This window comes from Mercurialis annua, linkage group LG8 (assembly GCF_937616625.2).
Source record: "Mercurialis annua linkage group LG8, ddMerAnnu1.2, whole genome shotgun sequence".
Lineage (NCBI taxonomy): Eukaryota > Viridiplantae > Streptophyta > Magnoliopsida > Malpighiales > Euphorbiaceae > Mercurialis > Mercurialis annua.
In genome coordinates, this window is record NC_065577.1 from 31,231,767 (window position 1) to 31,257,708 (window position 25,942).

General features: G+C 34.7%; 4 protein-coding genes across 5 annotated transcripts; 1 reads left to right on the forward strand and 3 right to left on the reverse strand.

Annotated features, from left to right (window-relative positions):
• Positions 1 to 2,951: 2,951 nt before the first annotated feature.
• On the reverse strand, positions 2,952 to 4,408 carry LOC126661385 (uncharacterized). 2 transcript variants are annotated; one of them, XR_007635647.1, is made up of 3 exons: positions 4,126 to 4,408; positions 3,409 to 3,977; positions 2,952 to 3,145 (listed from the first exon to the last, which is right to left on the reverse strand). XR_007635647.1 is itself a non-coding variant. In XM_050355219.1 (2 exons), the coding sequence occupies exons 1-2, from the start codon at positions 4,264 to 4,266 to the stop codon at positions 3,516 to 3,518; spliced, it is 603 nt and encodes a 200-aa protein (XP_050211176.1). In that variant the 5' UTR covers positions 4,267 to 4,408; the 3' UTR covers positions 3,161 to 3,515. The 2 variants fall into 2 exon arrangements, 1 of the variants encoding a protein (XP_050211176.1); XM_050355219.1 differs by lacking the exon at positions 2,952 to 3,145 and having other exon boundaries at positions 3,161 to 3,977.
• Positions 4,409 to 5,068: 660 nt separating this feature from the next.
• LOC126661883 (uncharacterized) lies at positions 5,069 to 8,213 on the reverse strand. The gene is made up of 5 exons (XM_056104157.1): positions 8,146 to 8,213; positions 7,624 to 7,806; positions 7,265 to 7,302; positions 5,527 to 5,598; positions 5,069 to 5,434 (listed from the first exon to the last, which is right to left on the reverse strand). Exons 1-5 carry the CDS (start codon positions 8,211 to 8,213, stop codon positions 5,088 to 5,090), a joined length of 708 nt encoding a protein of 235 aa, XP_055960132.1. The 3' UTR covers positions 5,069 to 5,087.
• Positions 8,214 to 10,929: 2,716 nt separating this feature from the next.
• On the forward strand, positions 10,930 to 18,879 carry LOC126660829 (pleiotropic drug resistance protein 2-like). Its single transcript, XM_050354521.1, has 19 exons — positions 10,930 to 11,528; positions 11,619 to 11,739; positions 12,012 to 12,100; positions 12,360 to 12,444; positions 12,525 to 12,906; positions 13,400 to 14,300; positions 14,397 to 14,557; positions 14,857 to 14,960; positions 15,057 to 15,222; positions 15,311 to 15,436; positions 15,619 to 15,764; positions 15,969 to 16,301; positions 16,392 to 16,682; positions 16,850 to 16,933; positions 17,009 to 17,142; positions 17,382 to 17,609; positions 17,690 to 17,861; positions 18,119 to 18,373; positions 18,457 to 18,879. Exons 1-19 carry the CDS (start codon positions 11,101 to 11,103, stop codon positions 18,724 to 18,726), a joined length of 4,476 nt encoding a protein of 1,491 aa, XP_050210478.1. The 5' UTR covers positions 10,930 to 11,100; the 3' UTR covers positions 18,727 to 18,879.
• A 504-nt stretch (positions 18,880 to 19,383) lies between these two features.
• LOC126660830 (uncharacterized) lies at positions 19,384 to 25,035 on the reverse strand. The gene is made up of 3 exons (XM_050354522.2): positions 21,956 to 25,035; positions 20,404 to 20,714; positions 19,384 to 20,159 (listed from the first exon to the last, which is right to left on the reverse strand). The coding sequence occupies exons 1-3, from the start codon at positions 24,493 to 24,495 to the stop codon at positions 19,789 to 19,791; spliced, it is 3,222 nt and encodes a 1,073-aa protein (XP_050210479.1). The 5' UTR covers positions 24,496 to 25,035; the 3' UTR covers positions 19,384 to 19,788.
• Between the last annotated feature and the right edge of the window lie 907 nt (positions 25,036 to 25,942).

Below are 25,942 nucleotides of genomic sequence, written 5' to 3' on the forward strand. Positions count from 1 at the left end.
GAAGTTGGAATATATATTGAATTGGATACGAGGTTTAACTCGGTTGAACTATCTCGGGACCCGTATCCAATGGGTTTAACTCGGTTGAACTATCTCGGGACCCACAACTTGGGATAAAGTGACGGTAGAGGTTGAACTCGGTTAAATTATCTCGGGACCCTGCCAATCGGATCGATCGATTTGATTATCATCATTATTATCATATATCGACAGATATTTGGAGAATAGGGTTTCATCTGAATCAGTTACTTGGCTGCATTTGATCGAGTCGTTTATATTATCGATTTTTATGTTTTATTTAAATGCTTGTTAGTAACTATGAAAACTCACTCGGTATATTCCCATATACTGACCCCTCACAGCTTTCCCTTTCAGGTGAAAGACGTTTTTGAAGCAACGGACTTCTATCCTACTTCCAGAAGTCTGTATTTTTGAAAGTATGTAAAGAAACTGTACTTTACTCTTAGAGCTGCAGTAGATAGATGTTGGATATTAGCGAAAAATTATTTTACGTTTTCAGGCTTGCTACGGGTTTCGGAGCAATCACTACCATTCTCTAGCGCCGGTCTCGGCCTATGAGATTGGGTCGCGACAAATACTGTCGGAGCCGTTCGATAGAAGCGCCAAGGAATAAATGACGAAGAAATATGAACTCATGGAAATGGAAGAACTTGGTAGTTATAGAGTTTAAGGTCTGGAGGACTTACAAAACTAAAGGTTTACAACTTGTTAAAGTTATTTGGTTAAACGATTTTGAAAGTATAATTGTGCCTAGACCCACAATAGTCATTGATAACTGCCACGACATTGATAGAAATACATCACTACATACATGCATCATATGCATTATGTTCAAACGGAAAGGTGAGTTATGGCAACTCTTTGGGATGAGAGACGTCATCACCCTAGTGCACAATTTTGCTAATGTTTAAGTGGGATTTTGGATACGAATTTTGTAATGAGTCATTTTATTTGAAAGTGATTTAAAGAGATTTGTTTTAAACGTAAGTATACTTACACTAGAACTCTGTAACGGAAGTGAAATGCTCGAGGTCAAGCTGCAATCAATGATCGAAGGAATGTTGGTAAAAATACGCAAGCGTACGTATGCCAACCTGTAATAGAGACTGCGAAGTCCGGATATCGTACCCACAGAGAAATCTTCTAAAGACACACAATTATCATACTCTCAATTTTAATATTCAAAAAGATAGTTTTTGATTATGATAAGTAAATTAAACGACAAAATTAAACTATTGTAAAGAAAGCAAATTAATGTTGTAATTAAATTGCGGCTTTAAAAAATATATGAAAAACAGGGAATATTAATTTTCATTATGTTGTGTATTCGATTTATATGGATTGAATCGTCCTACTAAAGTTCAGGCTAGTCGAAAGCGCCTATAATTCTCTCTCGAGCAATTGCATATAAAAGCAAACAATGTATTAATAAAAGGCTTATTACTCACTCTCGCACAAGAATTAACCTAATTACTAATCAATTGTTGTTTATGAAGTAAACCCTACGAATACGCACATTTAATTCACTCTCGCGCTATTAACTCCTACGTTCTTAATTATATTGGTATGTTCTAATTTTACTCTCTCGAGATAAAACTAAAAGACAAGGCATAAGCTAAGTGATCAATTTAGTTTAAGCGGTAAGAACAATAATTGAAACATAGCAAGAGAAAACACCCATAAACCCAATTCGTTTAAACAGATATAAATCCAATTACTAATCCCTAATGAAGGGTAAATAAATTCAAGAAAAGATAAATCCAATTACTAATCCAACTACTAATCCCTAATATTTTTCCACTAATGAAAAAATTTAGTATGTTTTTTCCATTATCTATATACAATTCCTGGCAAATAATAAATAACCACTAATGAAAACAGTAATCAAAGTTTAACAATCCAATTTGAAAAGTATGCTAATATACTAATCTTCAATTATAAATTTTATACTAACTAAAATAGCGGAACCCATAATTATAGAAAATTAATATTAAATAGACATTCAATCTTCTCATAAGTTTATATAACATAGAGGCCAAGATCAGTGATTAATAATATACTCAAGTTATAATTTGTTTTATCAATAAAAATATTTATTTCATATCACAAATTAATACTAATTTCCCTTGTCCAAAAGAAGAACTGTGACTTGATGCAAAATATACAATTTTCATTTTCCATAGCTCTTTATAAAATTTGTATGCAAAAATTTTAACAACCTGCTAATTAAAACAAATAAAAAAAAGTAACAATTAGTTCATTTTTTTATATGAATAGAAAGTGCAAAATAATATTTATTATAACATAAGCCACACTTACACATAACAACAGCAGCCATATATCAATTTGTCACATATATTTCCATTGCAATACAGGTTCCACACTAAAATGTCCTAAATATTCAAGGAGAAATTCTTAGGTGAACCAAGTCCACCACGTAGGATTATGAACCATCCATTTAATACGTGACACGTGGCGTGATTATTTACATGAGCCAATTAATAAAAGGCACATTAATGATTATTTAATGTGTTTTATTTAGATTTAATGTGCCTTTTATTAATTGGCTCATGTAAATAATCACGCCACGTGTCACGTATTAAATGGATGGTTCATAATGCTACATGGTGGACTTGGTTCACCTAAAAATTTCTCATATTCAAGGGTTAACACCAACACAGCCTAATTTTAAAGAAGCTGCCTCATCCTAGTCATATCGCATACGAACGAACAAGCTAGAGATACACTATATTTCACATAACCGTATGAAAATTCATCAAATTTAATAGTCAGGTAAGCATGCTTAGGGACAGAAATACATTACTATCCTCTTGTTCAAGTTCAAAAAATTTACACCAAAAACAAACAAGTGATGAAGCTACTAAGTTTGTGATATACAAAAAGATCACAAACTATATATCAAATCGATATGCAAAGCATTGCAGACCTCACACTATATTATTGCAAACAAGCAGATCAAATTTTAACGAAACTGTTAAACATTTAATAAAGCGTAAATTGGAAGATAAAAAGTACAAAAATTAGCTCACCTGTCAAAAAAAAATTCAATATTAATCTACAACTGATAAGAGATGGAGCACTTCATCTTTCTAATTTGATTTTCCTATAAAAAGATATATTAAAAGTTGGCAATAACTATATTTAATAGTAAATATTAATAAAAGGACATTTACAATAATGTCAAAATAAATAGAAAATATAATATGTGAAAGGCTTAAAAACCTTTCACATATATGTGTCTCAGCAAGTACTGAAGGTGGGTATGAATCCTGTAAAATTCAAGATACATTCTAGCTACAATGGAACAAGTATAGATTAAATTATATAAAATAGAAAAAATTGAACAGATAACAAGGTAAAACTTACAACAGTTTGAGCAGGTATCCTGTTGGAAAACTCTTTTTCAAACATTCGCGCAATTGCTTTTGCATATCTCGTTGCAGCTTATTACGCAACTTACTTTCTAACTCCTCTTAAATTTTCTTTCGAAGTTCCACTTCTTTTTCTCTAGAGTATGCATCTAATTCAGCTCGTAACCTTTTATCGAACTTTACTTCTTTTTTAGCTGAAAACTCAACAATTTTTTGTTCAACTTGAGCCTCAATTCGAGCATTTATAGCATTTTCATCGACAATGTCACTGCACTGATATTTCTCACCAGCATTTACACCTGTAAAAGGTGGAGGTCCTTGGCCTATCCCTCTTTGATACCCTGATTTATGACCTAAAATGATCGTGTAAGCCTCTGGTGTTGAAAGGTTATCTACACCATGTTTTTCTAGTTGTTCGTTATGTAAACCCAAGAGCTTTTCATATGCTTTTTCAGCTTCATCATCTACCCAATTACTATTCTTTTTATTTTTTTGTTTCTCAAAAAGTCTCACATATTCTGGTAGGATTAGTTCATCATTTTCTTCTGGAGGTGGAATGTTGCGCTGAAAAGTGAGATGAAAGTTACAAGTTAGTAATTAGTAGTTTACATAAAATGAAAAAGAAAACGAAACATATATTCAGCCACATAAAATAACAATTATTAATGTTGTCTAATGAAAAAATAAATAAAAATAAAAATAGAAAATATACCATTTTATGTGCGATTCTTGGAATAGACTTTGTTCCTACACATGCTAACATCTTCTGCTTTTTCCTATTTGCCATATATGTCTCGCTTAAATTCTTCATTTGACAAAAACAAGAATGATAATTAGTGGTATCATGAGTCATAAGTACAAGTCAAAAATACAATTTCTAATTAAGTTATGATATATGAAAGATACATAGAAATTATGTTAACATTAACAAACCAGCTAACTAGTGTCAAGTAGAAGCATTCAAAGCTAAAGGCGTAAAGAAAAAGACCTTGAATATAAATATTATAAGATAATTCATGTGACAGTTTTAGAAGCCAAGTGTTCTAGTGCATATGATGAGTGACTGATTGGACAAGCACTATTAATAGAAAAAAAATAACACCCAATTTTACATTTGAATAATATCAAAACTCCACATGTTAAATATTATCCGAAACTTTTGAGTTCCCCAATGCTCCACGAGCCACTTCCATTCATTTGGGTCTACTTCAGAAGGACAATGACTTAGGCCTCATTTGATTCACAAATATATATTGTTTTTGCTTGGTTTACTTGCTAACTTTCCTGGATGTTGTATTTTAATTTTAATTAATTAAAATTGAATGATAATATTAGCCTCAATAACTAACTAGACTAATAAAATATAAAGAGATAATAGTATTTTCCATCAAGTTAACTAGGCAAGTTCTATTTACATAGTTTTGGTTAGGGAAGTCACTTCTCTAGTCAAAGGGAAGTCAAAGTGCTAACTTTCCGAGAAGTGAAACACATAAATTGAACCAAATAAGAATATTTTGCTACTTCTCGGGAAGTAAAACTTTCCTTGTCCACTTACCTCCAATCAAGCGAGTCCTTAGTCTTTCTTTGTCATTCTTATACTTTCGGTAGTAATTTTTTCTCAAGTTATATCGTCATGTTCTCAAGCTTCTCATGAGTACACTTCGGACAGCATGGTCAACATAAGCACCTTTTGGGAAGATAAACATTCCCTGAATAATCCAACAAAATGATTACAAATTTCTGTAAATACAACAATATTAGAAAAAAGTAAAATGCAAAATTGACCTTAACGGCATCCATGAGTTTTTTCTTCCTATCCTCGCTTATCGCAGCCCAATTCGGAACATTAAGCGGGCAATATTGCTTCACAATATAGCTTGTCTCGGTAATGAATTGATGCGCATTTGGTCCTACAACTCGCCGCAAGCATGGGGGTATCTCTATTGTCACTCTTGTTTTCTCTAAGTCCCTCTTTTTCTTCCACTTTGCACCTCGAGTCTTTCCTCTTTTAGCTTTTACTACTGAAAAATAAACCGTAAATAAAAAAATATAAACATTCTGATTTATCTAATCTAAAACCACAAACAGAAAAGATATAAAATTTCCATTATACCTTGATTTTTCTCATTTGATCTTAAAACATCATCTAGTCCACTGGATGAGTTAACTTTAACAGTCATTTGAGCTGCATAGTTCAAACAATTAAAGTTATAAGAATGAAAACTTATATTATCTTTTCGAGATGGCAACGGTGTTATTGAAACAATTTTAAGTTATTAGTAAATTAACATTAGTAAGTGCAACCTAGATATCGATGAATTCATACATGAAGCAAGATCTCCATATTATTAGTAACAGTACCTTAATGAAAAGGATATAAACAATTCATCTAATACAAAATCAAAAAAAGAAACAAATAAGTGGTTTTAAATCAGAATTTAACTTTCAGTAATTCATAACTTGTACACTGATTAACCTTATTTAGTTTTTGATTTTGCGAATGGTTATTATGATTAAGGTCTTTAGAGAGCTCTTGCAAATCTACGGTGTTGCATAATTAGTAGGATATGGGTGGTTGAGTTTGGAAAGACAATGGACATCGTTACAACATAGGCATGTCTAAGTTTTCTCAGAAAATTAAATAAGAGAGCCAATTTTTTGCATTTCATTGCTTCTGCTTTTCTATCTCTTTGCCACTGCTATTGCAGTTAAATCTAAAAAAAAATTAACTTTCACAAATTCATATTTGGGTGTAAATAGTTGAAATTCATTATCTTTTCAACCGATTACTGAAAAATCAATACATGTACAGTTCTATAATCATTTAATAATTCTCAGATTCTAAAAAGGATCCAAAACCCTAAGAGGCTGTTTGGTTCGCCACAAAAAGGGGGAATGAGAATGGAACTGAGAATGATTCTCATTATTTGTGTTTGTTTTGTCAAATTGTAATAGGGAATGGGAATGTGATTACCCCTTCAATGAGAATGTGATTACCCCTTCAATGGGAATCACCCATTCCCCCCTACCCCATGGGAATAGACTTTTAGGAATGGGACTCAAAATTTAACAAAATATTTTAATAATAAATAATAAATATATAATTATTAAAAAAAACTATTTTTATATATTTATTTTAAAAAACATACATAAAATAATTAAAAAACTGAATATTTTTTTAAAAAAATAAATTTTTTAATTTATTTAAAGTAATTTTTTAATTTTTTTTAAAACAATTTTTTATTTTTTTAAAAATAATTGTTTTTACTTTTTTAAGAATAATTTTTTAAAATTTTTCCAAAATAATTTTTTAATTTTTTCAAAATATTTTTTTTAATTTTTTTAAAATAATTTTTTAATTTTTTTAAAACAATTTTAAATTTTTTTAAAACAATTTTAAATTTTTTTATTTAAAAAAATTTTTGTTACATAAAAAAATAAAAAAAAGTATTTTTAATAAATAATAAATAATTTTTTTATTAAACTTTACCCATTCCCATTTCCACACTAATTTTGAACCAAACAAAAAATGAAAACAATCATTCCCATTCCCATTCATTCTCATTCCGATTCCGATTTCCAACCTTGAACCAAACGGCCTCTAAGTTCTTTTGAATTAAATACCAAAATATAAAATAAAAATTCTTATCAGTGCATAAGCATAATTCAAACACTAACAATTTAAGAATCTTGTTGAACCATAAAATAGAAAAGTGTTGTAATTAGAACCAGCTTGTCAAATACCCAAATTTCATATACATCACAATAATTAAAGTAACCACACAAGTTCTTAACCAAATTAAATCTAAAAGGTGAATGAAAACTAAATAGACATCTATTTTGATACCTACTGAAATCGGCAACAAGAGAACCACCAAAAGCGGCACAACTGATGAAAACAGCAAATAGAGAGCGCCTCTTATGTTAATCGACAATATTCGATTGGTATATTTTAGTTTTCGAACAAAGGATCAATTCACCCCCTCAACTTGGCACGAAATATCAAATAAGTCATTTTCGCCGCTTTTGGTACAAACAGACCCAAAAATTGTGTTTTTAGCTCAAATCAGCCCCTCTGACACACAAAAAAAAACCTAAAAAAAGAGTGAAATTGCTAATTGTACTAATTAATTCTAAGTAACCATAATTAAAATCTTAATTAAATACAATTAAAATAAATTATTCTAATTAAACACCTAAACTAATCAACCGGAAACCGCCGCCCCATGAACTCCCCCCGCACCTCCGCCAAAATTTCCGCCGGAAACCGCTCCTCACCTGAGGAGCGAGGAGCAGCAGATCTGCTCCTCTCCACGTTGGAGGAGCAGATCTGCTCCTCCAACGTGGAGGAGCAGCAGCTTCTTGTTGGTGGAGCTGCTGAAATTTGGCAGATCTGCTCTAGGAGCAGATCTGCTGACTGAAATACGGCAGATCTGCTCCTATAGCAGATCTGCTGAGGAGATGGAAGGTAAGGGTGGAGGGTGGTGGTGGCGGATGGTGATCGGAAAAAATAGAAGAAAGGGGATGAAAGAAGAAGATGGAAGGAAAACGAAGAGGAAGAAGAAAGAAAAAAAGAAAAAAAAAGGTTCTTCTTTTTATTAAAAAACAAATTAATTATTAAATTTTTAAAATTAAATAATATAATTGAAATTTAATATTATTAATAATTGATTTAGGAGATAAATAAAATATTAAAGGTGTTTTTAAATTTTTTACGAAGAGTGTATCTCACTTGCTTGGGTGAGAGTGGGGGAGGGGCTTTTTGATACAAAAACGCCAAAAGCGGCGAAAATGACTCATTTGATATTTCGTGCCAAGTTGAGGGGGCGATTTGATCCTTTGTTCTTTAGTTTTCACTTCATTCTACCGCCCCTTTTCAATTGTTAGCGCTAAAAGATTTAGAATTTTAATGGCAAATTGTATATGTGCCACTAATACTAGAGGTGGCCACAGTTCATAATCCGGCGGTTCTTCGGTTCGGAACCGCCGGTCACGGTTCAAGAAAAAGTGGAACCGGCCCGGAACCGCCTAAGAGACGGTTTCACGACGGTTCAGAACCGGACGGTTCCGGTTCCGTTTCCGGTTTAGGACGGTTTAAAAAAAATTAAAAGTAAAATTAAAATTTAATTACTAAAAAATATAATTTAACAATAAAATAACTCACGGAGATAGTATTAATTTTTTTTTAAATTAAAATATTAACCAAAATTTTAATAAAACAAATATAAAATACTTTTTATTGTAAAAGTAAATATATTATATGATGAAGTTATAATATATATTTTAAATATATAATATATATTTTTTAACAACAAGTTCGATCCTTAAACCGCCGGTTCCGACCCGGAACCGCCGGTTCACGGTTTAACAAATCTAGAACTGGTCCAAAATCGCCTTTTATACGGTTTCGGGCCGGTTTTAGTTCGGTTCCGGATTTGACCGGTTCCAGGCCGGGTTTGACCGGGCCGGTTCACGGGCTGACCCGGCCCATGGCCACCTCTAACTAATACAAAGGTAATAATGGCAATATTTTTTTTGCCACTGTTTTCAATAATATAGTTGGATAATGAGTCCTCCCCCACAAACATATCCAAATTTAATTGAACTAGTTTTGCATTACGTGCTATGCACGTGGCTCGTAACGTAAATTCTCAATGAACATATTAGTTAATTTATTATAATTATATCAATTTTTTTATTTATAATTAATATTAAATTAGTTAAGAATTTTTGTAAAAGTACATATAATAACCATAATTAAATAATTAACTTAATTTTATTAATAATATTTTTAAAAATAATAAGATAGAAATTTAAATAATAATATATTGACCAAATATAATATTTTAATTTTGTAATTTAATCAAACTAAAAGATAGGTATTCCTACTAATTTGTAGATAATTTAGTTATTTTTTACATACTAAAGATTTAATTGCAGATAATTTAGCTACCTATTCTAATTAGGACTTTAATTACAATAGTGATTAATTAAATAACTAATTAGTTAATGACTATAAAACCTTTATTTAATAGTAAACTGAAAAGGATTATTCAGTAAATTTGTCTGTCCCTCCCCCCCCCCCCCATCCGTGCTTTTATATATAGTATAGATTAGTGGCAAAAAAACAAATTCCCACTAAATTATTGCCACTAAAAACGCATATTGTTGTAGTGAATGTTAGTTGCTTTTGTAAAAAGCCTAAATTTTTAGATTAAATTAATTAAAATTGAAACTTAAAAGATAGAATTTCCACCCGCGCATTGCGCGGGCATCGATCTAGTTATATAAATAATCCCACTTCAAATTGAACAGATGAAATTATCATATTTCTTAAAATAAACTAATTATTTTAATCAATGATATAAATATATAAAACTATATTGTGTTTGATTTGTTAAGCTTGCTTTAGATAATCGGTAATGTACCCACAAGAGCACCAAAAGGATATTAAACACCCTAGATCATTGAATTTATCTGTTATTATAAAAAGGGTACTAAACTTTATTTTGCTACAAAAAGATCACTGTGCTATACCTTTTATCATAACGGAAGGTCACTACGGCGGTTTCGGTCAAATGTTGTTATAAAAAAGTCACTAAACTTATCGTGAATTACAAAAAGGTTACTGAATTATATTCCTATTTTTAATTCCGGCTTGCCGCATAAGCAAAAACGGTGCGTTTTATTGTCAAAACGGTGAGTTTTATACGAGTGACATCTCGTTGTAACAAAATGTATAGTTTAGTGACTTTTTTATAATAAAATGAAATTTAGTACCCTTTCTGTAACAACAAGTAAGTTCGCTGACTTGGCGTGTTTAATATCCAGCACCAAAAACAGAGGTTATACAAAAAAAATGCCGCCACTTGCATACAAAAAGAAAATGCTTCACTTATTAGCAATTTTTGGAATTCAGAAGTTTCCTGCCGTTTTCAAACTAAATCCACAAAGAACCAAAAAAACAACATAATACATAATTTGTTTAATGTTTGTATCAATCATATGCCATTGTCCTTTACAGGCCGTCTTCATATTCCTAGATGACAATGTCAATGTATAGACACAAAACTGAATCAAATCTTTACTGTAGGTAATTGATTCCCAAAGTATTTAGATTATCGTTTTCTATATTTTGATGACCAAATTTTGACTTGTTTTATTTTGGTTAAATTTATTTTCACATGAGGTTTTTCGGACCAAAATGCATACGTGGAAGTCAAATTTTGACACGTGGCGATTTTTTTTCTTAAAAACTCGTAAAGTATGCATGATTTCATTTTGGAAGAGAGCTTTTAAATCAAATTAATTATCTGTGATAAGTTCTCAATTGCTGGAAAATCTTTCGTGAAAACAAATTAAAGTTTAGTAACCAAAATAAAATAAACGTCACCGAATTGCAAAAATACAATATTTTGGATATCGTTAGGATCAATTACCCCATTTCTTTTGCTCACTATTACTTGACAAAATTGTGAATCACTTCGTTTTTTTATCTTCAAACTCACAAAAAATACCCTTTTCTGTCACTTCTATGCGCTTTCTCAATCCTTTTTGGCCTACATATAAACCATCAACAATCTCTCCATGTTCATCACTTCCAATTTTGCTCTATATTTCAATGGTGTTTGAACATAATTTCTTGCTATTCTAGTTCTTGAGTACGTACCTTGCACACCAAGTCATCATGACGGAGCCATTTTTTAAAGACGATCTAGCAAGATCAGTGAGAGATGAGCTAGCAAGATCGATGAGATCCTCAAGCACGAGATCATTAGGTAGAAATACGTCGTTATCAGGCAGCGGGAGAGGATGGAAATCCGGTAGCATTCGCGAAGTGTGGGGTAATCAAGGAGACGCGTTTCGAAAGAGTAGCCCGAGAGAAGATGATGAAGAGGAGCTGAAATGGGCTGCAATAGAAAGATTGCCAACTTATGATAGATTAAGGAGAGGGATTCTAAAGCAGGTTTTGGATAATGGAAAAGTTGACTATGAAGAGATCGACGTTACGAATCTTGGCATGCAAGATAAGAAACTAATCATTGAAAGTATACTTCAAGTTGTTGAACAAGATAATGAAAGGTTTCTTCAAAGGCTTAGAGAAAGAACTGATAGGTGAGGCTATACAACAATATGTATATCTTAGTTATGTGTTTATTGGCTTTTTTTTCATCTCTATTTATAATTTTGTTTGTTAATGAATAGGGTTGGAATTGAGATTCCTAAGATTGAAGTTCGGTTCGAGCATTTGTCGGTAGAAGGAGATGCATATGTAGGAACCAGAGCACTTCCTACTCTAGTGAATGCTGCCATGAACACCTTAGAGGTAATTTCTTTGGTCTGCTAATTAGTATGCAGTAAAATTGTTGAGTGTCTTTTTATGTTGTTAGTGTACTAGTCCAATTATGTAGCACGGGAACGAAAACGTTTAAACGGGGAAGCGCACATGTTACCGGAAATAAAAACGAAATGCCAGAGGATCCGAAAAGTTTCTTTGCAACATAGAGATCGAGACTCCAAGTCCTCAAATATTCCTGATATTTGATTCTTTACTTATTGTCCTTATAATTTTTTCCCTCTATTTGTTGTGATGATCAGGGAATTCTTGGCTTACTCAGAATCTTTCCATCTAAGAAAAGGGCTGTGAAGATACTTCATGATGTGAGTGGGATAGTGAAACCATCAAGGTAATTTGTTTCAATCATGACAGATTACCAATTAGAGCTATGCAGAACAGAAACGAAAATGCTCCGAGAATTATAGGATAGGTTATAATATAGAGTTTCGGAGTTTCATAAGTGTTTATGGAAGCATAAATGAAACGCTGAAACATAGTACTCGAGAAGTTTCCGTGCAATGGTGATTTGTATATGGGATCACCTAAGCTGATCTAGTAGATGATAAATTTTGAACTAATAAACATCTTTGATTCTTTTTTCGCGGCAGAATGACACTGCTGCTTGGACCTCCAGCATCAGGAAAAACTACATTGCTGCAGGCACTATCCGGAAAGATGGACAAGGATCTAAGGGTTTGTTCTGCCTCCTTTATCCTGTTTTTTTCATGGAAATTTTCAATATTCACAATGATGACTAGATTGATTATGAGCAGGTGACAGGAAGAGTGAGTTACTGCGGTCATGAAATGCATGAGTTTGTTCCTCAAAGAACATGTGCTTATATCAGCCAGCATGATCTTCACCATGGTGAGATGACAGTGAGAGAGACACTGGACTTCTCGGGGCGTTGCTTGGGTGTCGGAACGGGATATGATATGTTGGCAGAGTTATCAAGAAGAGAAAAAGAAGCAGGAATCAAGCCTGATTCTGAGATTGATGCATTCATGAAAGCTACATCCATTTCAGGCCAACAAGGCAGTTTAGTTACTGATTATGTGCTCAAGATTCTTGGATTAGACATCTGTGCTGATATTATGGTGGGAGATGAAATGAGAAGAGGCATCTCTGGTGGACAAAAGAAGCGTGTTACTACTGGTACGATTTCAGAATATCATTGTTTCTGCTTCAAAACATTTTCAATTATTGGAAAGTTTTGAGTTTCTGCCTTCTTGATAAACAGATGAGATTCAAGGTCTCGCCTGTTGAGCAATGTTGAACGGAAACCTGTAGAGTTCTATGTTTTGGCGTTTCGTTTCCATTTCAGGAAATGCTTCTGAAAATCCAAAATTTTATAGTAGTACTTATTTATGTAAAGAATATCGCTTTGTCGTTTCCAGTTCAGTCTTTGTCATTTCAACGGTTTCCATTTCCGTGCAACATAGTAGTTACGTAATGCTGAAATGTAGAAACATGGAAATTGCTTCTACAAATGGTATTTTTAAAAATTTCCATATTCTGTAACAGAGAATTCCTGAAATATTTACAAAATGCGGAAATGTTGATTGAATGAAGTTTCCGTACTTCATGTCAGATATTGTTGAGTGAGTCTTTGTGTAATTTCAGAAAGTCTTTTTCTTTGGAAATGCAGGAGAAATGCTGGTCGGTCCTGCAAAAGCCCTATTCATGGATGAAATATCAACTGGTCTAGACAGTTCAACTACTTATCAAATTGTGAGGTTTATGAGGCAAATGGTTCATATAATGGATGTGACCATGATAATTTCTCTTCTACAACCTGCCCCTGAAACTTATGATCTCTTTGATGACATTATCTTACTTTCCGAGGGTCAGATTGTGTACCAAGGTCCGCGGGACAATGTTCTCGAGTTCTTCAAAAGTGTTGGCTTCAAATGCCCTGAAAGAAAAGGCGTTGCGGATTTCTTGCAAGAAGTAACTTCCAAGAAGGATCAAGAACAGTACTGGTGCAGAAAAGATCAAACCTACAAATACGTCTCAGCATCCGAGTTTTCGCAGCAGTTTAAGTCAGTCCACATAGGGCAAAAGCTCTCTGACGAGCTTCGAGTTCCATTTGATAGATCCAGTGCTCATCCAGCTGCACTAGAAAAAGAAAAGTATGGAATTTCCAATATGGAACTCTTTAAAGCATGCTTTGCAAGAGAGTGGCTATTGATGAAACGGAGCTCTTTTATTTACATATTTAAGACAACACAGATTACTATCATGTCATTGATTGCAATGACAGTGTTCTTAAGAACCGAAATGAAAGCAGGAAGTATAGAAAGTGGAGGAAAATTCTATGGTGCATTGTTCTTTAGTCTCATCAATGTTATGTTCAATGGGATGGCAGAGATGGCAATGACTATGTTCAGGCTTCCTGTCTTCTTTAAGCAGAGAGATTTCTTGTTCTATCCTGCTTGGGCGTTTGCGTTGCCGATCTGGGTGCTTAGGATCCCTGTCTCCTTATTGGAGTCAGGAATATGGATACTCCTGACATATTATACTATCGGATTCGCTCCAGCTGCCAGCAGGTATGTGTAGCAGTGTAGTGCTTGGTCTCATTTGATTTGTATAGATTATCCATTTTGATCTGAATGTCATGCTTGTTAATGTACCGAAATTTTCAGGTTTTTCAAACAATTTCTAGCATTCTTCACTGTGCATCAGATGGCTCTGTCGCTCTTCCGGTTCATTGCTGCAGTTGGAAGAACAGAAGTTGTGGCTAGCACACTCGGAACCTTCACCTTGCTCGTGGTTTTCGTCCTTGGTGGTTTCATTGTTTCCAGAGGTTAAAATTTCCCCATTTCCTTGTTTTACTTCTGATACAAGGCATATACATCTGTACTATATTGCACGAACAGGCTTAAACAGAAAATGGTGAAACTTTATATTTCTAAAAGAGTAGATCAGAAATTGAAAGTTTATAAGTTGGTGTTTCCGAAAAAGAAAGAAAACGACAAAACATAAAACTCGACAAGTTTTCGTGCAACATAGATAGCCTCTCTTCTGCTCTCATTTTCTGTAATAGTCTTGTGTTGTTCAAGCAATGGTTGAAGAAAGCTGAAACTCTTTAATGTTCTTCTGCAGATGCTATTAAGCCATGGATGATCTGGGGCTACTATGTTTCTCCTATGATGTACGGGCAGAACGCGATAGCCATCAATGAATTTCTTGATGAAAGATGGAGTACTGTAAGTTTCAAATGACTGAGAAGCTACTAATTGCATGTTTCATATTTTAATCTTTACTTAAGTATGTTAATTATGCTCAATCTCTCTTTGGTGAAGCCCATAAACGACTCCACATTTTCGCAAAACACAGTCGGGAAGGTCCTTCTTGAAATGAGAGGAATGTATTTGGAAGAACATTGGTATTGGATTTCTATTGCAGCACTTGTTGGTTTTTCTCTGATTTTCAACATCTTCTTCGTATGGGCGCTGGCATACTTGAATCGTAAGCCATTAACTCCGAAACCAATCTTTTGTAGCAGTTTTACAGATAAAAAATGTATATTTGATCAACATTTGCATTACAAATGCAGCTTTGGGAGATTCTAAATCCATTCTTCTTGAGGATGATCAGAGCAAGAAGAAAATTGCTTCCTCTACCGGACAGCAAACTAAGTCCACTGAAATGACTTCTTTATCGACCGCCCAATTATATGAAGGTCAGAATTTTATCTTTGTGGTGATGATTTCAGAATCACTACTATGTCAATTTCTTCCTACATTAAGTTATCTCCTCTTGTACTTGTGGCGAATAATGCATTGGAACCTTTAAAAAGTAGCATTAGAAATTGAATTAAAAATATCTGTGAACCCTTATCTCTGATAGCTTATGTGGCTGCAGGTCATGATAAAGCAATGGGGACTACTCCTGATAGACCAGCTGCTGCTGTCACAGAGCATTCGCCAACGAAACGAGGAATGGTGCTGCCTTTCCAGCCATTGTCACTAGCATTTGATCATGTCAATTACTTTGTTGATATGCCTGCAGTAAGTCGGTCCTCTTCCTATGAGTTAATTACAAGTAGTTCGGTTAAATGTCATCTATGTTGCACGAAAATGAAAACGATTAAATGAATAATGCTTCAAAAGAAAAATGAAAACGAAATACTAAAAGATAAGATTGAACAAGTTTCATGCAACATAGATTGTGATGAAGTTGTTTTAACATGGTAACTTTGATATATTTATCAGGAAATGAAAAACCAAGGTGTTGAAGAGGAGCGCCTGCAGCTTCTGCGCAATGTTAGTGGTGCTTTCCGACCAGGTGTCCTGACAGCATTGGTTGGTGTAAGTGGTGCCGGAAAGACTACTCTGATGGATGTGTTAGCTGGAAGAAAAACTGGAGGATATGTTGAAGGAAGTATCAGCATTTCTGGCTACCCGAAGAACCAAGAAACGTTTGCTCGAATTAGTGGTTATTGTGAGCAGAATGATATCCATTCTCCACATGTTACTGTGTATGAATCCCTTCTCTATTCTGCCTGGTTGCGTCTTTCCAAGGAAATCAAGCCCACAACTCGAAAGGCAAGTCAATTTTTATCAGGAGATATAATATCAAGGATCATTTTTTGAGCGGTCTGAGCTCTAATATGTTTTAATCTTTGATGTTTATAGATGTTTGTTGAGGAGGTGATGGAGTTAGTTGAGTTGATCCCTCTCAGGGATTCTATAGTAGGCCTTCCAGGAGTTGATGGTTTGTCAACTGAACAGCGAAAACGACTCACTATAGCTGTTGAATTGGTTGCTAATCCCTCCATTATCTTCATGGATGAACCAACATCTGGCCTTGATGCTAGAGCTGCAGCTATTGTTATGCGTACAGTACGAAATACAGTCGATACAGGCCGAACTGTTGTCTGCACAATTCACCAGCCGAGCATTGACATTTTTGAAGCTTTCGATGAGGTATTTCATGATTCTCACATATATCCATTTCGAGTTATATACGTTCAAGTCCCATTTCCATTTCTGGAAACACTTCTCAAACTCTGATGCTTCAGACATATACCCTATTCCTGTAAAAAAACAAAGTTGTTTTCGTCGTTGATGACGTAGTGTAACATTTGATGCAGCTTTTACTGATGAAGAGAGGAGGGCAGGTGATTTATGCAGGATCTCTCGGTCGCCAATCTCACAAACTTATAGAATACTTTGAAGTGAGTATAAATATTTTCAGGATTGCATTGAATGTTCCTAAAGTAGAGACAATTAACAGTTTTACATACTTTCAGGCGGTTCCAGGCGTTTCGAAGATTACGGATGGTTATAATCCTGCTACATGGATGCTAGAAATCACTTCTCCAGCAGTAGAGACTCAACTTAATGTAGATTTTGCAGAAATATATGACAATTCTAAGCTCTACCAGTAAGAACCCGAAACTGTTAATATAATGTTGATATCAAACCTCTGTTGACCCTGAAACACAAAATGACAGTGTTTTGCAAAAAATAGGTTATAGATATAAATTGCATAGTTTCGGAAGCATTTATGAAAACAAAACGCCAAAACGTAGGACTCTACCAGTTCCGTGCAACATAGATCAGACCTAGTTCGTAGTTCTGAAAATTTCTTATAATAATGTGTTTGTGATATTGAATTACCAGGAGGAATCAGGAACTTATTGAAGAACTAAGCACTCCAGCGCCGGGATTTAAGGACTTGTATTTCTCAACACAGTACTCTCAGGATTTCTTAACTCAATGCAAAGCATGCTTCCTGAAACAACATTGGTCATATTGGAAGAATCCAAGATATAATGCAATTCGAATGTTCATGACAATAGCAGTCGGTTTCATATTCGGACTTATTTTCTGGGACAAAGGCCAGAAGACGTAAGTTAACATTTCTGAACAAATACTAACTACCAATATATATTGTTCAACAACAGAAAGTGATGAATTTAACAAAACAGGCAGGAGCAACAAGATTTAATGAATCTGCTTGGAGCAATGTATTCAGCTGTCATGTTCCTTGGAGCCACCAATACTTCGTCTGTAATGTCGATAGTAGCTGTAGAACGAACAGTGTTCTACCGCGAAAGAGCAGCCGGAATGTACTCAGAGTTGCCTTATGCATTTGCTCAGGTAAACTTGACAAAGTGTTGTTCTCTCAGGCTATGCACCAGGGCTAAACCGCCTTAAGCCTAGGGTAGGCTTTAGCCTGGGATGCAGTCGAAATTTTTTGAAAGTTATGAAAAAATATGAAAATTTTCAAGGGAAGGAAGTAATATAACGAAATGGTCACATGAAATTTAGCCTGAGCTGAAAAAAAATCGTGATTCCGCCACTGACTATGCATGCATTTGAACTAGTAATAATGAAGTATTATATTGTGGTTGCAGGTAGCAATAGAGGCAATATATGTAGCAATTCAGACACTGATCTACAGTCTATTACTATACTCAATGATTGGATTTCCATGGAAAGCCGAAAACTTATTATGGTTCTACTTCTTCGTATTCATGTGCTTTATGTACTTCACATTGTACGGAATGATGCTCGTGGCTCTGACTCCAGGCCATCAAATTGCTGCCATTGTTATGTCATTCTTCCTCAGCTTCTGGAACCTCTTTTCCGGCTTCCTCATCCCTCGGACGGTACGTTCTCTTCGAATTAACAGACTTAACAAAACACGAACAATAATAAATTTAACATATAATATTCGAACATCAATATACAGCAAATACCAATATGGTGGAGATGGTACTACTGGGCATCACCAACAGCATGGACAATATATGGTCTGATAACATCTCAAGTGGGGAAAATAACGGACGGGGTAGAGATACCTGGCAAAGGTTTAGTTCCAGTGAATGTGTTCCTGAAAGAAGCCTTAGGATTTGAATATGACTTTCTTGGAGCAGTTGCTGCTGCCCACATTGGTTTTGTTCTGCTTTTCTTGTTCGTCTTTGCTTACGGAATCAAGTTCTTGAACTTCCAGAGAAGATAGAATTCAACTGTGGACTATGTCTCAAAATCCGAGATACCTAAGCGTTTATGGAAATAGAAACGAAATGTCGGAATCTGGGAAGTTTTTGGTGTAACATAGCTTATATGTGTTGAATTTTGTACTATCTATATGTTTTATTATTCATTCTGCCAACTCTTCTACTCTTTGCAAATTCCTGTCGTCATCTTAATAAGCACTACTAAACCAATCGACTTTTTGAAATTTATAAAATCAAATTAAATCAGTTCAGCTTAATACAAATTTAATGTAAATTATAAATATATAAATATATAGATCAGTTCAATTAAATTGGATTTCTAATTGAACTGAATACAATTCAAAAAAATTCCTTTTCAGTTATTGACAAGTCTACTCAGTTCTGTTTTGACTGAATATCAAATCCAACCAAATTAAATGCTCATTCTTTAATTATAGCTGATAAGTCATAAATTATATTCAATACTTATTTAATACTTGTGTTAAGTATTAAATAGGTAAAAAAATAAAAATCATTTTGGTTCGGAATAGGTCTCAGCCTATAATTGGTTTGGTTTGATTTAAAATTTGAACATTTCGAAATGATCATTTTTTGTCAATACTTCCAAATCAAACCAAACAAGCCAATCCTACCAATAACTATGAGAAACGAAAGCAATATACATGCAAATGGCAATTTAGTACATTTGATGAAGAAAAAAAAACTTCATAACAAAAACATTTAATATCTACAAAATGTATAGATAGTTTACTCTAAAAGTAAGTCACTTTTTTTTCTTGAACTTGCTGTAACAAAGTCTGGGGATTAAAAGATATAAGCAAACTTTTCCACAGGATTATCTACTTAGTACTGGTATTTTTCTGTCTTCCTCTTCTTTGACCTGCACTGCATCTGAAACATACAAAAACCCAGCTGACAAACAAAAAGTTAGTACTTGTCAATGGTCTGAAGTTATAGGAATCGAACCGAGAAGAGGAAGAATATGTCATTCCTCCTAATTGTTGTGGCTGGGAGCAGTAGGGTAGTATTCTTTTGCCTCCTCTAAGTCCATACAATTTCGACAGCTACCTATCATCAGTTTTAAGAGGAGCATTTTCGAGGTCTTGTATATCCTTCTTGCTCTTCAGTGTAATCCACTTTTTGGTGTTAAAGTCGAGTTTGTCCATGTCGTCTGAAATACCAATGTACCCGTATAAAAGGTGCTCCTCTAACTTGTCTCCGTTGATGTCGATTTGCACATCATTGCTACTTTTGCTGCTCTTGGATGTTTTTTGCTCAAATTCTCCCCTCCCACGGTTATTTTCAGAAAAGTACCTATCAAGTCTCTTAGCAATTCCGAGTCCAGTAAAAGTTCCCAAGAGCTTCACCAACATGACACTTTGATCGGCAGGTTTACCTAGGCAAACTTTGATTTTCCCCCCAACAAAACCATTACCTATAACCATAAAATAAAATGAATTAGTAAAACTGGAAAACTCACAAACAAGCATCTGCTCTAAACGCATCCTAAACTTTGCAGCTAAGTCAAATAGTGAATTGAAATTCCAGCATGCTCAAAGACGTCATTAAATTGTTGTTTTCCGCAAACACAAATAATTTGTATATTTACAAGCATTCCCACTTAAATTCATTTTCAGTTGCAATTGTGAAAATAAACGGCCATTAAATTTGCTACTTACTTCTGAGAAAGGCTTCAACCCCTTCAATAGGTATGACTTTTTGTTGTTCTGGATTATTAATCGACATAGATATGTTATGCATGATAACAAGTGGAGGCCAGAGCATTAAATCCTCCTTTTGAGCCAAAGCTTCTGCATCAGACAAGACATCAGGAACCCATGTTTTTGTGTCACAAGGCACATATGTATTCCACCCCATCAACACGCATATCGCTTTGTGAAGACCCAAATGCAGTGCTCTCAACCCAGCCTTGTGAGACATGAAAGCATGTGTTACCAAGCGCCGTGTGTCCATGAACTCCTTTGATGTTCTGATAAAGCAGGCATATAAACAGTCAACCTTTAGTGTGAAAATTATTTATACAGCAATTTAGAGCTTGATGAAAACCATTCATGTCCATTAACAAGCATAGATTGGGACACAAGCATTAATAGAGCTCTTAAAATTATTACAAAGTCAGGAATACATTAAAAAAAGTCACAAAATCCAGAAGCACGAGGACTGAAGGCCGAATTCAAGAACAAATAATGAGACATAACTACCATCAAATTCAAGTTCAGCAAGCATTACGTATGAAATAGACCTGCTAACATAATAGATGAATCTGATGAGTGAAACCATAATTTTTATTTTTAGTCCATTTATATGCTAGACCATTTTAGTTTGTTTTGTGCTTTTCCCAGCTGCGTAATAGCATCTCAGCCACAAAAAATACAAAGCCATAACATAATCTCAGCAAATGATTTTCCTGCATATTAAAGTTTAAATCTTATGCTGCATGGTCTAGCTAAGCATGAATACCATGAAGTGGGAAACCAACCTTTTCAAATGGTTTCATCTATTTCATACAAAACAGTCACCAGTAACAAAGGATCTAGCTCCAACAGGTTGGTTTAAAATAACTCCTACGTTAAGACAGAAAATACTTCCCCCATACAATTTAGAGATAACTATATGTACCAATAGTAGCACTAAGACCCTATAGCCAAGCCATCGATCTAAAATAGATGTCTTAATTACTGCACTGAAATAGTTTTGAACTATAAGTATTGATTGTATCCTTAAAGCTAAGGCGTTGCCTATACAACGTAAAACTTTTAGACATCTTCAAAGGCTAGAACTACCAAATGCATCTTTGCCAAAAAGGTGTCAATCTTGATCAGCAAACTCTCACCAAGTGGTACTGTGGTAGCTAAAATTTTACAGTGGTAAATAAGTTTATCAACAGACACTTCAACAGAAGAATGATGAAAACAATCATCAACCATTTTGAAGCATAATTTAATGCTAAAAAGAATAACTACATACGCGGCATTTTTTAGCTAGAGTTTGGCAAAAGCCTTTGCCCCATTTGCATAGGTAATGCCATAATATCCATCACCAGATACAATATCCAGAAGTATGCACAATAGAACAGTCAACAACTAGAGCTTTTCTAGATTAATAAACTTGATCTCTTTGCTGCTGGTACCCGTCACTAAAAGATTCCTTAATCAAAATACGAAAATGTGATCCATTTTGAAAAAACGTATCTCAGGATAGAAAACAAACCTTTTGCCACATACAATGCAAAACAAACTGCCGGCTTTTCCTTGCTCCTTGTATCTTCTTCGAGCTGCCAAGTCGAGATTTAATTTCTTAGAGAATACTAAATAGGCTTCATGGACCAGTTGCTTAAATTTGTCAGAGTCCTCGGGTATATCAGAGTCAGCCATATTAGACCAATCTTCAGATGGATCATCAAAATTAGCATGGTCATCATCATCATCATTTCTTTTCCAAGTTTTATGTCTTGTATCAACACCAATTCTTTTATCTGTATGGTGTGAATTATACCAGGTCAAAGAACCAGTTCTTGGATGACACTTTGTGAATTTAACATTTGGTTTATAATCTCTGATTGAATGATTTCTTGAATGTGCGAATGAATCTTGAGATGATGACCAATCTTGTGATGCATTATCTCCATAATGATCTTGACTGTCATATGTTCTCTTAGTCATTCTGTGTGCTATTGGGCCAAGCCTTAGGGTTCTAGATGGACGTAGTGCATTTACCTCTTCCTCAATCCATTCCATACCATTTTCATATGCATCCTCATGTTCTTGTGGTGCATACTGTCTGTTTGACACAATTCTAGTTCTTGGGTCATGCCTAACTATATCTTCGTCCGTGGTGTACGTTCTTTTGTAGACCTTATTGGATTGCTCATATGTGCTAAATTCCTCCTCCATTCTTAGTCTTTTGCCAGAAAATTTATTCATCGCCGAGTCATACATGGACATAACTGGATCTTGTATTCTTTCTTTTTGAAACTGCGGACCTGCATCTCTTCCAAACCCGTAATCTGATCTCAAATGTGAGATTTGTTGATTCTGCAATTCACCCAAATGTGATGATTCATCATCTCTTGAATCTCCCCTTCCAAATTCAGGTATATCATATCCAGCACCCATATATTGTTCACTATTCTTTGGTGAATATAACATTCTTCTGGTGTCAATGTTCTCTGTAGCTTCCGGCTTGTGCATAGAATGGTTCCGTATGGAGCTATTTCTCATGCTTCTATAAGAATCTACCACAGGATCAACCTTGTCTGTAACGGGGTGCATAGAACTCATTCTTGATAATCCTCCATAATTGTAATCTGCATGAGCTTGATCATGATCCACCCGAGACTGTGAAGGAACCATTCTATGCAAGTCAACAGATGGATAATTGTTGTCATCATTCCCTAGTTGCTGCGACTTAGTATACACAAAATCATCATGTTCAGTTCTGTTAGGACTGTAGATCCCCTGTGTATAGCCTGTTACAGTTCTTTCAAGATTTTTCATATCTAGGCTTGGTCTATGGCCATATGTGTTAAAATCCATAGGTTCTGTGAGTTTCATTTTGTTCCTTAAATATTCACCAGAAGCAGATATGGGGGTACCTTCCCAAAAAGAACTCGGGAACCCACTCCTTGAATTGCCTGAAGATGTTCCTGCAAAATCTTTATAATTAGGACTCCCAAAATCTTTAGAATGTGAAGCTGGCTTCATGGTGTATGAATTATCCCTTGAGTAATTCATAGGATTTTCCCCTTCTTTATAAATATTCATTCCTGATCTATTATCTGGAGATACAGGCTCCTGATACCTACGTTTTTCATGTTCAAACTGGCTGATACCCAAGTATCTAGAATTCTGGTGTAAATGAACACCACTTTTATCATAATTCGAGGTCGGATCCGGAGACGGTCGACGAGAGACCCTCATAATCACATCATCCATAGGCATTGATTTCTGCCCCATCATGACACGGCTGTCAATATTCAGAATCCTATTTTCGCCGTAATCCTTCTCTTTACCCATTCTAGAAGACAAACCATGGTAATCATTATCATACCCATAAACATGCTTCAATTTATTATTTTTTCCACCATTATACTCAATACCATCAGCATAATCATATTTCCTATGAGCAGTAGTACCCTCATCAAATCGAGAAACTTCTCCAGGCTCCAGTATATAAGAGGGTGAACGAGAACGGACCCTTTCAGTCCTTCCTGGGCCCAAATGCCAACCATAGTTCCTCCTCTCAGGTGAGCCACTTGTTCCCTCTCTCAAGCCTATCCTTCTGAACCCATCAACCTTACCATGACGATGAGGACTTAAACTCCGCTGCTGAAAGCGTGGAGACGTTTGGACATTACCACCACGACGAGAAACTGGATACGCATCACGACCACCTACATCATATCTAGATTGTGTAACATAATCATCATGCCTTCTAGATTGCGTCTTTGAAGACGGGGACAGTGTCAAATAATCATCATGCCTTCTAGATTGCGTCTTTGAAGACGGGGACAGTGTCAAATAATCATCATGCCTTCTAGATTGCGTCTTTAAAGACGGGGACAGTGTCAAATAATCACCATGCCTTCTAGATTGCATCTTTGAAGATGGGGATAGTGTCGAATAATCATCATGCCTTCTAGATTGCGTCTTTGAAGACGGAGATAGTGCCAAATAATCATCACGTCTTCTAGATTGCGTCTTTGAAGACGGGGATAGTGGCACATAATCATCATGCCTTCTAGATTGCATCTTTTCTCTATTAAATTACTACAAAAACCGCAAATTCCGCAATCTATGTATCTATCTATCTACCTCTCTAATTAGCTAATATGTATGCTTGGTTATATAAAAAAAAACAGTAGCAAGATAAGCAAAAACCCTAATAAATTTCAGTACCCAGTAGAGTATTTCTACATAGCATTCTGTAACTTCCAAAATTTTGCAAGTAACAGTCCATACACAAGTCAGATGAAAACTCAGACAGGATTATGATTGAATTAGATATTAACTGAAACAACTCCGATCAAATCAAACCTTTGAGGGTTTCCGTGGATTGCGAGATGAACTACCCATAATTTACTGATCCGCAATTTTTTGTCAGAGGATTTTTAATCTTCTATTTTATTTTTTATTTGTGATTTTTGGGGATTGATCTGAGAATTGTTGCAGTTTTATGATGAGCAGCAGCAGAGAGTGTAGAGACGGTTTTGTTTGGTTATTGGTGAAGAAGAAGAATGGAATGGAATACGTCGTCGATTGGGGTTCTCGGTGCTCTATATTTTCCGGCTTTTTAAGGGTTTGTTTGAACAAGGGTCAACACGTCCCCGAACTTGTAACACGGGGTTATTTAATCCAATTTTAATTTGTTTGAACAACTAACTTCAAAATTTTTCATTTCTGTATCAATTTGCCCCAAAAATATATTTTTAAAACGAGTAAAATACAAATAAAAAGTGAGGGACGCGAAAAAAGAGATTTAAAGTGTTTTAAATTGACACAAGAGATTTAAAATGTTTCGGATCACAACTCGATCCTACTCCACTACTCAATCAAAAATTGAGATTTTAGAATCCATTAAATGGGATAGTGCTTTGAAGATAAGCACAAACTTTACAAGGAGATTTATAAGAGATAATCTCAAACTCACAATGTGCTTTTTCAAGGATAAACACAAATCTACAAGGGGTGAGTTTTCTCAAAGATAAACTCTAACTTACACTTGATTTTTCAAGGCTAATCAAGAATTCACAATGAAAACAGTAAATGCTCTAACTAACTAGAACAACAAGCAATCAATATGAAGAATTGATGCACAAATAAATTTGAGAGCTTTTGAGTTGTTAAAAGCTTTGAGTTTTTGCAATAATTGTTCTAACCACACATATGGGTTAGAACAAGTCTTTTATAGGCTCCTTGATGATGTGTTAAAGTTCCATTGGTCCAAGCCATTTTCTTCCCGTTATAATTCCTTGGGAAACTTCTAAAAATCAGCTCTCAGACATTTTGCACGATCGTTTAAATATATGCACGATCGTTTATGTTCAACGACTATGAAGAAATTTGAAATCTGAGGATTTGCATGATCGTGTAACTCTTTGCACGATCGTGCAAATGGTTTGCACGATCGTTCATTGATCGTTTACACGATCGTTTAGCTCGAGGTAATTGAAGAAGTGCTGAAAAGTGATTTGCACGA